General features: G+C 47.4%; 1 protein-coding gene across 15 annotated transcripts in view; it reads right to left on the reverse strand.

Moving 5' to 3' along the window:
* Window positions 1–5,765: 5,765 nt before the first annotated feature.
* The window catches only part of mtss2b (MTSS I-BAR domain containing 2b), a 313,125-nt gene continuing 304,646 nt past the window's right edge, over window positions 5,766–14,244 (reverse strand). For all 15 annotated transcript variants that reach the window (XM_085991002.1, XM_085991008.1, XM_085991007.1 and 12 more), the window contains one exon: window positions 5,766–14,138. In XM_085991002.1, the coding sequence (XP_085847128.1) occupies window positions 13,387–14,138 (752 nt within the window). In that variant the 3' untranslated portion in view covers window positions 5,766–13,386. The remainder of the gene's footprint in view (window positions 14,139–14,244) is intronic.

Raw genomic sequence — 14,244 nt, forward strand, 5'->3', positions numbered from 1 at the left:
AACCGTGCCCATGGAACAGTCCCAGGAACAGTCAGAGCCAATGTCCATGCAACAATACCAGCAATGGTCAGTGCCAGTGTCCATGGATCTCCATCAGGAACAGTCAGTGCCAGTGTCCATGGATTTCTCGCAATAACTGTCAGTGCCTGTGTACATGGATCTACCCCAGGAAGTGTTAGTGCCAGTGCCCATGATTTATAGCAGGAGCAGTCAGTGCCAGTGTCCATGCATCTATCACAGGAAAAGTCAGTGCAAGTGTCCATGGATCTATCACAGGAACAGTCATTGCCAATGTCCATGGATCTATTGCAGGAAAAGTCAGTGCTATTATCCATTGTACAATCCCAGTAATGGTCAGTGCCAGTGTCCATGGATCTACCCCAGGAACAATCAGTACCGGATTGCATAGATCTACCCCAGCAACAGTCAGTACCACTGTTCATTGCTCTATCCCAGGAACAGTCAATGCCAGTGGCCATGGACCTATCCCAGAAACTGTCAGTAAAATTCCCCTTGAATCAATCCCAGGAGCAGTCAGTGCCAGTGTACATGCAACAATACCAGCAACAGTCAGTGCCAGTGTCCATGGATCTATCGCAGGAACAATTAGTGCCAGTGTCCATGGATCAACCCCAGGAACAGTCAGTGCCAGTATCCATGTATCTGTCACAGGAAAAGCTAGTACCAGTGTCCATGGATCTACAATGGGAACAGTCAGCGCCAGTGTCCATGGATCTACCCCAGGAACAGTCAGTGCCACTGTCCATGGATCTACCCCAGGAACAGTCAGTGCCACTGTCCATGGATCTTTCGCACGAACAGTCAGTGCAAATAATCCTGGTACAATCCCAGCAATGGTCAGCGCCAGTGTCCATGGATCTACACCAGGAACAGTCACTGCCAGTGTCCATGGATCTACCCCAGGAACAGTCAGTGCCACTGTCCATGGATCTTTCGCACGAACAGTCAGTGCAAATAATCCTGGTACAATCCCAGCAATGGTCAGTGCCAGTGTCCATGGAACTACCCCAGGAACAGTCAGTGCCAGTGTGCATGGATCTCTCCCAGGAACAGTCATTGCAATTGTCCATGGATCTATCGCAGGAACAGTCAGTACCACTGTTCATAGATCTATCCCAGGAACATTCAATGCCAGTGGCCATGGATCTATCCCAGGAACAGTCAGTGCCAATTTCAATGCAACAATAGCAGCAATGGTCAGTGCCAGTGTCAATGGATCTATCGCAGGAATAGTTAGTGCCAGTGTCCATGGATCTACACCAGGAACAGTCAGTTCCAGTGTCCATGGATCTGTTGCAGCAACTATCAATGCCAGTGTACATGGATCTACACCAGGAACAGTCAGTGCCAGTGCCCCTGGATCTGTCACAGGAACTGTCAGTGCCAGTGTCCATGGATCTAGCACAGGAACTGTCAATGTAAGTTTCCATGGATCTACACCAGGAACAGTCAGTACCACTGTTCATAGATCTATCCCAGTAACAGTCAGTGCCAGTGTCCATGGCTCTACCCCAGGAACAATCAGTAACTGTGTCCGTGGATCTATCACAGGAACTGTCAGTGCCAGTGTCCATGGATCTATTGCAGAAACCATCAATGCCAGTGTCCATGGATCTACCCAAGGAAAAGTCAATGCCAGTGTCCATGGATCTATCGCAGGAATAGTTAGTCCCAGTGTCTATGGATCTAGACCAGGAACAGTCAATGACAGTGTCCACTGATCTATCAAAGGAACAGTTAGTGCCAGTGTCCATGGATCTACCCCAGGAAAAGTCAGTGCCACTGTCCATGGAACTATTGCAGGAACAGTCAGTGCCAGTGCCCATGGATCTACCCCAGGAAAAGTCAGTGCCACTGTCCATGGAACTATTGCAGGAACAGTCAGTGCCAGTGCCCATGGACCTATCACAGGAAAAATCAGTACCAGTGTCCGTGGATCTGTCGCAGGAACAGTCAGTGCCAATATTCATGGTACAATCTCAGCAATGGTCAGTGCCAGTGTCCATGGATCTACCCCAGGAACAGTCAGTGCCAGTGTCCATGGAACAATCCCAGCAATGGTCAGTGCCAGTGTCCATGGAACTACCCCAGGAATAGTCAGTGCCAATGTCCACGAATCTCTCCCAGGAACAGTCAGTACCAGTGTCCATGGGTCTCTTGCAGGAACAGACGGTACCAGTGTCCATGGATCTACCCCAGCAACATTCAGTGCCAGTGGCCATCGATCTGTCCCAGGAACAGTCAGTAACAGTGCTCATAGATCTACCCCAGGAACACTCAGTGCCAATGTCCATGCAACAATACGAGCAACAGTCAGTGCCAGTGTCAATGGATCTATCACAGGAATAGATAGTGCCAGTGTCAATGGATCTACACCAGGTACAATCAGTTCCAGTGTCCATGGATCTGTCGCAGGAGCAATCACTGCCAGTGGCCATGGATCTATCCCAGGAACAGTCAGTAACAGTGTCTATGGATCTGTCACAGGAACTGTCAGTGCCAGTGTCCATGGATCTTTTGCAGGAACCATCAATGCCAGTGTCCTTGGATCTTCACCAGGAACAGTCAGTGCCAGTGTCCATGGATCTACCCGAGGAACAGTCAGTGCCAGTGTGCATGGATCTACCCCAGGAAAAGTCAGTGCCACTGTCCATGTATCTATTGCAGGAACAGTCAGTGCCAATATTCATGGTACAATCCCAGCAATGATCAGTGCCAGTGTCCATGGATCTACCCCAGGAACAGTCAGTGCCAGTGTGCACGGATTTTGCCAAGAAACAGTCAGTGCCAGTGTCCTTGGATCAGTTGCAGGAACAGACAGTACCAGTGTCCATGGATCTGCACCAGCAACAGTCAGTACCACTGTTCATAGATCTACCCCAAGAAAAGTCAGTGCCAGTGACCATGGATCTATCCCAGGAACAGTCAATGCCAGTGGCCATGGATCTATCCCAGGAACAGTCAGTAACAGTGCCCATGGAACAATCCCAAGAACAGTCAGTGCCACTGTCCATGGATCTTTCGCACGAACAGTCAGTGCAAATAATCATGGTACAATCCCAGCAATGGTCAGTGGCAGTGTCCATCGATGTACCCCAGGAACAGTCAGTGCCAGTGTCCATGGAAAAATCCCAGCAAATCAGTGCCAGTGTCCACGGATCTACCCCAGGAACAATCAGTGCCAGTGTGCACGGATTTCCCCCAGGAACAATCAGTGCCTGTGTCCATGGATCTTTTGCAGGAACAGACAGTACCAGTGTCCATGGACCTACCCCAGCAACAGTCAGTTCCACTGTTCATAGATCTATCCCAGGAACAGACAGTGCCAGTGGCCATGGATCTATCCCAGGAACAGTCAGTAACAGTGCCCATACAACAATCCCAGGAACAGTCAGTGCCAATGTCCATGCAACAATACCAGCAACAGTCAGTGCCAGTGTCAATGGATCTATCAAAGGAACAGTTAGTGCCAGTGTCCATGGATCTACACCAGGAACAGTCAGTGCCAGTGTCCATGGATCTGTCGCAAGAACCGTCAGTGCCAGTGTCCATGGATCTATCGCAGGAATCGTCAATGCCAGTGTCCATGGATCTACACCAAGAACATTCAGTACCACTGTTCATAGATCTGTAACAGGAACAACAGTGCCAGTGGCCATGGATCTATCCCAGGAACAGTCAGTGCAAGTGTCCATAATTTATCACAGGAACAGTCAGTGCCAGTGTCCATGGATCTATCGCAGGAACAATCAGTACTAGTGTCCATGGATCTACCCCAGGAACAGTCTGTGCCAATGTCCATGGACCTACCCCAGGAACAGTCAGTGCCAGTGTCCATTGATTTGTCACAGGAACTGTCAGTGCCAGTGTCCATGGATCTAACCCAGGAACAGTCACTGCCAGTGTCCCTGGAACAATCCCAGCAACGGTCAGTACCATTGTCCATGCATCTACACCAGGAACAGTCAGTGCCAGTGCCCATTGATCTACATCAGGAACAGTCAGTGCCCGTGTCCATAGATCTACCTGAGGAACAGTCAGTGCCAGTGTCCATGCATCTACCTGAGGAACAGTCAGTGCCAGTGTCCATGGATCTATCCCAGGAAGTCAGTGCCAGTGCCCATGGATCTACCCCCGTTATCAGCAGTGCCACTGTCCATGGATCAACCCCAGGAACAGTCAGTGCCAGTGTCCATTGATCTACATCAGGAACAGTCAGTGCCCGTGTCCATAGATCTACCTGAGGAACAGTCAGTGCCAGTGTCCATGGATCTACCTGAGGAACAGTCAGTGCCAGTGTCCATGGATCTATCCCAGGAACAGTCAGTGCCAGTGGCCATTGATCTACATCAGGAACAGTCAGTGCCAGTGTCCATTGATCAGTCGCAGGAACAGTCAGTGCCAGTGTCCATGCAACAACACCAGCAACGATCAGTGCCAGTGTCCATGGATCTACACCAGGAACAGTCAGTGCCACTGTCCATGGAACTATTGCAGGAACAGTCAGTGCCAATATCCATGGTACAATCCCAGCAATGGTCAGTGCCAGTGTCCATGGATCTCTCCCAGGAACAGTCAGTGCCAGTGGATCTGTCACAGGAACAGACAGTACCGGTGCCCATGGATCTACCCCAGCAATAGTCAGTGCCAGTGGCCATGGATCTATCCCAGGAACAGTCAGTGCCAATGTCCATGCAACAATACCAGCAACAGTCAGTGCCAGTGTCCATGGATCTGTCGCAGGAACTGTCAGTGCCAGTGTCCATGGATCTACACCAGGAACAGTCAGTGCCAGTGTCCATGGATCTACCCAAGGAAAAGTCAGTGTCAGTGCCCATGGATCTACCCCAGAAACAGTCAGTGCCAGTGTCCATGGGCCTACCCCAGGAACAGTCAGTGGCAGTGTCCATGGATCTACCCCAGGGACAGTCAGTGCCTGTGTCCATGGATCTACCCCAGGAAATGCCAGTGTCCATGGATCTACTCCAGTAACTGCCAGGGCCAGTGTCCATGGCTTTATCCCAGGAACAGTCAGTGCCAGTGCCCAATGGTCTATCTCAGTAACAGTTAGTGCCAACATCCATAAATCTATCCCTGATACATTCTTCCGATTTATTTGGTCCACCAGGTGTCTGGCGCATGCTGAAACCCATCAATGTGCTCAAGAGTCTCCAAACTATTGAGAAATCCATGTTAAGTAAAGTGTGGTTGCCTGATGTGGACTCAAAATCACCTTGTAGGGTACAGCCCACTTACCTCACCCCAGAGAAGTTGCGTGCAGATTGGCAAGACCCATGCTCCTGCAGGAGAGAGAAGAGAGCGGTAGAGGAGAGAAGAGAAAATCGGATTTGGAAAGCAAACAATGGCTGCATCAATGGGTGAGAAGAGACATAGGCTGGCAGTTTTGTACAGTACAGCTTTATTAATACTGGTAACATCACAGTGCGTTGAGGCTTCAGGCGGTGAGAGAGTAAACAAATTTACATGATTATACTATTACAAAAAGTGGGCGGGAGGGGAGGAGGCACTGAAAATAAATTAAATGACAGTTACCAACAGCACCAGTAACATTACTTCACTTCAGCGTTTCTCAATTTTTTTTGTCTGTACAAAAAAATGGAAGGGTGCAGGGGCGGTGGGGAGGAGGGAGAGAATAAATGAATGCTGTGATTGCAAAGAAATCTTCTGTTCTTTGTCAATGTCTGGACAATAAAAGTGGAATCAAGAGCAAGTTGCACAACTGGTGATCATCGACTCTCTTTATTAATATATATATATACACACATGGAACGACCTGTGCTTGAGATTACATCACAGAGAGGTTACAAAGGAGTGGGGTGAGGGGAGGGGGGGTGGGGTGAGTGGGGGTTAGAAATGTGCAGTGAAAAAGGAGGTTTGTGCCTCTTTCTCAGTGTGCCTGCTACCTGGCAGTGTCTGCCCACTTGATTCCAATCCTTCTGCCACAACCATCCCCCTGATGTCTTTCTCTCTAACTCTACAAGTGCAAGTTGCTGCTTAGTTTAACAAGCGTCTATGCACAGATTTAATAGCTATTTCATTTTTTTCTTCGCCATCGCTTATGGGATACTTTTTCAGGACTTCCTTTGATGTTCCACAAAGCACAGCTCAACACCCAATGCCCCCCACACCCAAAAAATTAATTCCAGCAAGTGATAATCTTTAAAAAAGGGGCTAACCAATGCAGCAGAGACTGAGAGAGAGACTCCGAGTCCGGTCGGTTCACTTTCTTGTTAATGAAATCGAGCCAGAGATGAACCAGGATGAATTAGAGATGATCCAGAACATACGCTAAACAGCACACGATCTGAAATAACTCCTTCCCCCTGAGCAGACAGGAAATGCCATTCCCAGTCAGTTAGACCCATCTCAACAATTACTCTGAGCAGTTATTTTTCTTTTGTCGACAACAGCAACTTGCATTTCTATAGTGCCTTTAAGGTAGTGGAACGTCCCAAGGCACTTCACAGGAGTGTTATCAGACAAACATTGACACCAAGCCACATAAGGAGATATTAGGGCAGATGACCAAAAGCTTGGTCAAAGAGGTAGATTTTAACGAGCATCTTAAAGGAGGAGAGATAGGTAGTGAGAACTCGATAGAGTCTGGAACAGTACCCATGGATTGGAGGGTAGCTAATGTTACCCCACTATTCAAAAAAGGTGGTAGAGAAAAAGCGGGGAATTGTAGACCGGTAAGCCTGACATCGGTAGTGGGGAAAATGCTAGAGTCCATTATAAAAGATGTAATAGCAGAGCACTTGGAAAGCAGTGACAGGATCGGGCAAAGTCAACATGGATTTAAAAAAGGTAAATCGTGCTTGACTAATCTACTGGAATTTTTTGAGGATGTAACTGGTAAAGTAGATAAGGGAGAACCAGTAGATGTGGTGTATTTGGACTTTCAGAAGGCTTTCGATAAGGTCCCGCATAAGAGATTAGCTTGTAAAATTAAGGCACATGGGATTGGGGGCAAGGTATTGACTTGGATAGAGAACTGGTTGGCAGATAGAAAGCAAAGAGTTGGAATAAACGGGTCGTTTTCCGAGTGGCAGGCAGTGACTAGTGGGGTACCGCAAGGATCGGTCCTAGGACCCCAGCAGTTCACAATATATATTAATGATCTAGACGAGGGAATTGGATGTAGTATCTCCAAATTTGCAGACGACACAAAGCTGGGTGGAAGGGTATGCTGTGAGGCGGATGTTGTGAAACTCCAGTATGATTTGGACAGGTTGGGTGATTGGGCAGAAACATGGCAAATGCACTATAATGTGGATAAATGTGAGGTTATCCACTTTGGTGGCAAAAACAGGAAAGCAGATTATTATTTGAATGGCAATAGATTGGGAGAAGGGGAAGTGCAAAGAGACCTGGGTGTTCTTGTGCACCAGTCGCTGAAGGTAAGCATGCAGGTGCAGCAGGTGGTTAAGAAGGCAAATGGTATGTTGGCCTTCGTAGCAAGAGGGTTCGAGTACAGGAACAAGGATGTCTTGCTGCAGTTGTACAGGGCCTTGGTGAGACCGCACCTTGAGTATTGTGTGCAGTTTTGGTCGCCTTATCTGAGGAAGGACGTTCTTGCCATGGAGGGAGTGCAGCGAAGATTCACCAGGCTAATACCTGGGATAGCAGGAATGACGTACGAGGAGAGATTGGGTCGATTGGGCTTGTACTCACTGGAGTTTAGAAGATTGAGAGGGGATCTCATCGAAACCTATAAAATTCTGTCAGGCCTGGACAGACTAGATGCAGGAAGGATGTTCCCGATGGCCGGGGAGTCCAGAACTAGGGGTCATAGTCTAAGGATAAGGGGTAAGCCATTTAGGACTGAGATGAGGAGGAATTTCTTCACCCAGAGAGTGGTGAACCTGTGGAATTCTCTACCACAGAAGGCAGTGGAGGCCAATTCATTAAATATATTCAAGAAGGAGATGGATATATTTCTTAAGGCTAAAGGGATCAAGGGATATGGAGAGAAGGCAGGAACAGGGTACTGAATTTGGATGATCAGCCATGATCTCATTGAATGGCGGAGCAGGCTTGAGGGGCTGAATGGCCAACTCCTGCTCCTATCTTCTATGTTTCTATGTGAGATTTAGGGACGGAATTCCAGAGCTCGGGTTTTCAGATAGTTGAAGTTTCGTTTGGCCCTTTACCTTTTTTTTGGTAATTATGTATTTTCCCCAAGCCTCAAAAAATTTGAACTGACCTCAGCAGACCAGAAGCCTCCCTCAAACTCTCCCGCCATACCCATCTGAGATGCATCTTTTAAATAGAAAAATGAATCTGGTCGCTCACTTTTATGCTTCTTTCCCCTTGCCAATTTTGGTGCAATTTGTATTTTTCAACACAGCTCTCAAGACTATCTTATCTCTGCTACATTTCTCCTCGTGTTCATCCTCACTTAATAGCGAGCTAAAAGATTTAAACATTCACTCCATTAAATGCTCACTTGCCCTCAAAGGAGGTGAGTGAGGAAACAAATCTGGTACAACAGCGCCAACCGCTGGCAGAGAAACAGTACTGCATGGGTCACATTTTAGTTCGGCTTGGCCTCATCATCAGGGCCACCAATTTACGATTTGTACAGAACACAACAGCCTAAACACCTGAAAACACCGTGCAATAAAAACCAAAGCTGGCTTATCCAGTCGCAAATAAGGCAATGGACCAAAACACGGGCAACAATCCTGAAATCTCATGTAATAAAAACAGACCTTCCCCTTTTGTTCTTTCCTCTCCCCCACTTTTCCCTGCCCCTGCACTTGCTTAAAAATCTGCTACATCTCTAACTTTTCCCAGTTCTGGTGAAAGGTCATCGACCTGAAACGTTAACTCTGTTTCTCTCTCCACAAATGCTGCCTGGCCTGCTGAGTATTTCCAACATTTTCTGTTATTATAATAAAAACAGAACTTGGTTTGTTCAGCTCCTGCAAACTAATGATTGCTTTTAAAGGGACCTCCTTAAAGGCAAGTGGAACCATACAATCTGAGGGAAGAACTGTTGTGCTTACTTTGTTTTGTGATATCATAAACATTTATTTTTGATGAAGTGATGGTGGCCCTGCAGTTACTAATGCAGTTCTTCCTGTTTCCTGATCCTTGTATCCATCACACTTTGCTCCTTCCGCCTCTCCCATACCATCACAGTTTTCCCTTTTCCCCTTTGCCTACTCTTCCATTTAAACCTCCGAGACCATCACACACTCCTCTCTTGCCCATTCTCCCAACCCTACCTCTGACACCATGCCACTTTGTTCCTATCCAATTGTCTCGGGATGCTGGATTCAACAACAATCACATTCATAAGCTCAAATGAAGCAAAAAGGAAATTAAATAAGAACTGGAATAAAAATATGTTTGAGAAACGGGGTGGGGCGGTACAGTTTTTACAGGAAGCATTTTGGTAGACTTCATTTAAAAATTGTTTTTATCTGCTTTACTATTGCAGGTGGTAACTCTCACTGCCCCCCAAAGTATCTCAACCAAGGGGCCATTTTTCATGTATCTCCCCAAACATTGAGTGCCAGGAGGATACTGAACTATGGACAGCAGCACAATTGAGCCCAGTTCTCTTCCATCCATCTCAAAACACTGCTCTCCTCTGTGGCCCTTACCCTGGACACTCTACCATCTCAAAACGCTGCTCTCCTCTGTGGCCCTTACCCTGGACACTCTACCATCTCAAAACGCTGCTCTCCTCTGTGGCCCTTATCTTGGACACTCTACCATCTCAAAACACTGCTCTCCTCTGTGGCCCTTACCCTGGACACTCTACCATCTCAAAACACTGCTCTCCTCTGTGGCCCTTACCTTGGACGCTCTACCATCTCAAAACACTGCTCTCCTCTGTGGCCCTTACCCTGGACACTCTACCATCTCAAAACGCTGCTCTCCTCTGTGGCCCTTATCTTGGACACTCTACCATCTCAAAACACTGCTCTCCTCTGTGGCCCTTATCTTGGACACTCTACCATCTCAAAACACTGCTCTCCTCAGTGGTCCCTCCTAGGAATCTCAAACCTAGCACACTTCTGTGGTCCTTCCCCAGGGCAGTGATGTCTCAACTTCTACCAACCTCCATTCCTCCTCCCAGTGCCTCCTCTGTTTCCCCTCCCTTTCTGAGATACACTGCGGTCTCAACCTCCTATCTCCTTCATTTCCTCCTCCCACCCCCTCTCCTGATCATCCCAAACCCCCATGGTGTCCCCTTCGCCCTCCCTTGGGATGATGTACATGGTTATCTAAACTCCACTCCTGATTTGAACTTGATAAATAACGGAGAGACCACGAGTGATGACAGCACAGCAACAGGGCGAATCAGTTAAATACAGCGGGAGGAGAAACGACATTTGAGAGAAATTATTCAAAGCTTTAGATCAGAGAAACAGGGGAGACATCCCATTAGAGAAAACCTAAGCGAATCCTTCACCATGGGGCCAAGGTGCCTTCATTCCAACACTCCAAACAGCTGCTATTCAGTTCAAACTAAAACTCTCAATTATTTTTCATCCTGATGTATTTATTAAATTATTGCACAACTATATGTTGTTTTAAAGTGAGCTAATGTGGATTTGAAGCCTTGCGGTGAGTTTTAATTAAGGACCGGCTTCACCTCACTCCCAAATGATCACAGTGGCCCTATGTCACAAAGATCAGCCAACTAAGTTATTGCATCAATGCCTGCCTGTGTTGGTTCATTTTTACTGCACTTCATTTATAATTTTTTTCCCCCCCCGCTGAATTATTTTTTAAAAATGTTAAATAGCCATTAATTTTAAAGTGCTGAGCAGGTTATTTAAAATCACAAATGACCTTCTAACATCTTCTGACCTATGCAATTCTGCTAAAGTAATAGAAAACATCACTTAATGTCACAGAGCGCATGCAGGTTCACTTGTACCCCTTACACAACACACATTAAGATTAGAGTAGGTGCTGTCATCTAGACCGGGGCGAGTGTGGACAAACTCATCATGGGCTGGGTTGGGCTGGGCTGGGCTGGGCTGGGGCATGGTCACTGGTGGCAGCAGCTCTTTAGTAGCTCGCCTGAATATGAGCTCAGGTAGGGGAAATGTCAGCAAGATATTCGACTGCAGAAGCCATCATTGCTCAGTTCTGCCCACACAATAGCGCATTTCCGGCAAGGGGGAAGGGGGCGGGGGGCGGGGGGGGGGGGGGAAGTCCCTGGATGATGATTAGGAATGGGAACACTCCTGAGCCTCCCCCGTCCTCACTGTCACCCTGGCTGAAATCATCCCGCTCTGCTCAGGCCGGGAACCGAACCTGGGAACTTGCTGGTGCATACTCCTTTCAAATTATTGCTTAAGAGCATCGACTTAGATCGTTAAAACAAACTTGAAATTTTGCACAAAAATACAGACAAGTGTCTTTAAAGACAGATGTCAAAATGTTCAATTGCAGAATTTTAAAAATCTAAAAGGCTGTTCAGATTATGTCCCAATTTATATCAGTTTCTAGAAATTCCTATATAATGAGATATTAAAAACATTTTCCCTGCGAGTTAGAGGATTATACAATGAATACTGAATTGTACGATTACCTACACACACATACATATCTAGTTAATAAATACAAACTTCATTTCTCTTAAGTAATTATTTTAAAAGTTGATATAGAATATAAGCCGAGACATAACTGTGCAGGATATTCACACAGCCTGTTTCTAGAACATTCTTTTGCCCGCCGTTCAATAGTAGCATCACCCAGTACACGGATCACCCGTGTGTTCAAATCACAAGCAAGGGATACTGGTGTCAGCCGTGGCTCAGTGGGTAGCTCCCTCGCCTCTGAGTTTAAGTCCCACTCCAGGGACTTGAGCACAAAATCTAGGCTGACACCCCAGTGCAGTACTGAGGGAGTGCTGCACTGTCGGAGGTGCCGTCTTTCGGATGATGCATTAAACTGATGCCCAGTCTGCCCTCTCAGGTGGACATAAAACATCCCATGGTGCGATTCAAAAGAGAGTTGGGGCGTTCTCCCGTGTCTTGGCCAATATTTATCGTTTAACTAACATCACTGAAACAGATTATCTGGTCATTTGTCTCACTGCTGTTTGTGGGAGCTGCTGTGTGTAAATTGGCTGCCACGTTTCCTACTTTATAACAGTGAGTACAATTCAAAAGTGCTTCATTGGCTGTGAAGCTCTTTGGGACGTTCTGAGGTCGTAAATGCAAGTCTTTCTTTCTATATCAACACATTAAGCAACCTTCCACTCTTATTGCAATCATTTCTAGGACATGTCTTTTTCTTCTAAAGTTACTGAGGCAAAGTGCTAACCAATAATATCTCAGGTTCAAATGGAAACTGTGAATGATGGAATTCTGAAATAAATAGAAAATTCGGGAACTATGCAGAGGGTAAGTCAGCGTCTGAAAGGAGAAAAGACGGATTAACGTTTCCGACAAGATCCCTCACCAAAACTCACTTTACTTTGTCTTTTAGGGGTTCAGGTGGCTTCAAGATGGGAAACTAGAATTGAGCCAATTGAGATGTGGTAATCTGGTATCAGCAGCTGAGCCACTGGACTCCACTGATCAGAAGTTAGGAAAAGAAAGTTAGATCTCTGAGTATAATCAAATATATAGTGAGCTTTCAGCTCAAAGTGGGTGAACGGTAGTTAGGACAAGAAGTAAGCACCAATCCCCAGTGTTTGTCCAGTCCGAATAGGAATTCACAAACAACCTTGATACACCGCCTTCAACTTGAATGAATGAGCAACTCAAGTACAAATCAGGAGCACGACGCACCAAGAATCCCATCACCCTGCCCTTCTCCCTGCTATAACTCCTTACTTTTTCTTTCCTTCTAAACCTCCCTCTCTGCTCTCTTGAGGAACCTGTTCTTTTGTTGTTGTGGCTGAGGAAGGACCCAGTCAGGCAGGCCAGAGACACACATTGAGGACGAGTGCAAACCACCTTGGTGTTTGAAGCTACACACAGCACGTTATAGAACTTTTTCGTGCACCAAATACCACGAAAGCTGAAAAGAAAATGCCACAAAACAGTGAGTCAGTTAAATGGCCAATAGAATATCTGTAAAGAACAAAATGTTAAATTCCTCTTTATAACTAACATAGTACACTCATTTAAAACCTGCCACGTCTTAATTTAAAATATTTCACTCCACCACACCAGTAGGCCGTTCTTGCTTGGTTTAAGGTAGTTCATGGCACTGCGTTGGAAACCAGCCTGGTTGAGTCAGAGTTCAGTGTCTCTTGGTTCAATCTTCTCATCATTCCTCACAGAGTTAATTTTATAACACATGCGGCCTGGATCGGCCTACTTTCCCCTCAGTATGTCTCAGTCTTGAAGCTCGGCTCCGTTGTCACAAAATCCTTGGCGCAGACCTGTCGTTGGTGATGGTCCTCCTAAGCTTCACCCCTCGGCGTATGGCGGTGAGCATGTCTTCGGGGGCCTCGCTGGGAGACACCGGGGGCAGCGGGAGGCCGAGGCCGTCATCGGGCACTGTGCCGGGGAGCATTGCGGGAAAAGGGAACTGTCCGTCACCCAGAGCCTGGGCGCTGGCCACGAGCTCGCCGATCTTCTCAACCAGGCTGTGGCGGTTGGCAGCCAGCTGCTGCTCCTCCTCGCTCGACATGTGCCCTCCCGGGTACACGGAGATCTCCATTGTGCCGCCACCCCACGCAGTGTTGGGCAGGCTCAGCCGCTTCGGCGAGGCCTTGGTGTACTCCAAGGCATTTGGCGATGTGTCATCGCTAAAGAACACGCACTCCTCGCTGCCGACCCTCACTGGCCCCGGGGCATCCGGCACAGTGGGTGTTTTCACCGGCACAATCGGAGGACGGATGGGAATTGGACCCGCGCTGGAGAGGGCGCGGCGCACAGACGGCTTGGTGGACGGGGTGCGTCTGATGGTGGCCACACCCGGGGTAACCGAAACGTTCTGTGCGCTCCCCGAAGGCAGTCCAGCTGTCGATGCGGGGCGTTTGGTCTGGAACATTCTCCGGTAACTCTGGGCAATATCGCTGTTCCGCGGTATGGTCGAAGATCTGTCAAACTCGCTTTGGTGGTCTCCCTCCACGTCGCCATTCACAGAGTAGCAATCGTAATCTGAAACTGTGCGCAAAAAGCACGGTTAATACTTAAGTCAGGCATCAGAAGCATTGCAGTAAATACTTCAATGTGTAAGCTTTTTTTGCAATGGGCATGGGTAACACAGAGA

This window comes from Somniosus microcephalus, chromosome 6 (genome assembly GCF_052327205.1).
Source record: "Somniosus microcephalus isolate GS21.2 chromosome 6, FLI_Smic_1.0, whole genome shotgun sequence".
Classification (NCBI taxonomy): Eukaryota; Metazoa; Chordata; class Chondrichthyes; order Squaliformes; family Somniosidae; genus Somniosus; species Somniosus microcephalus.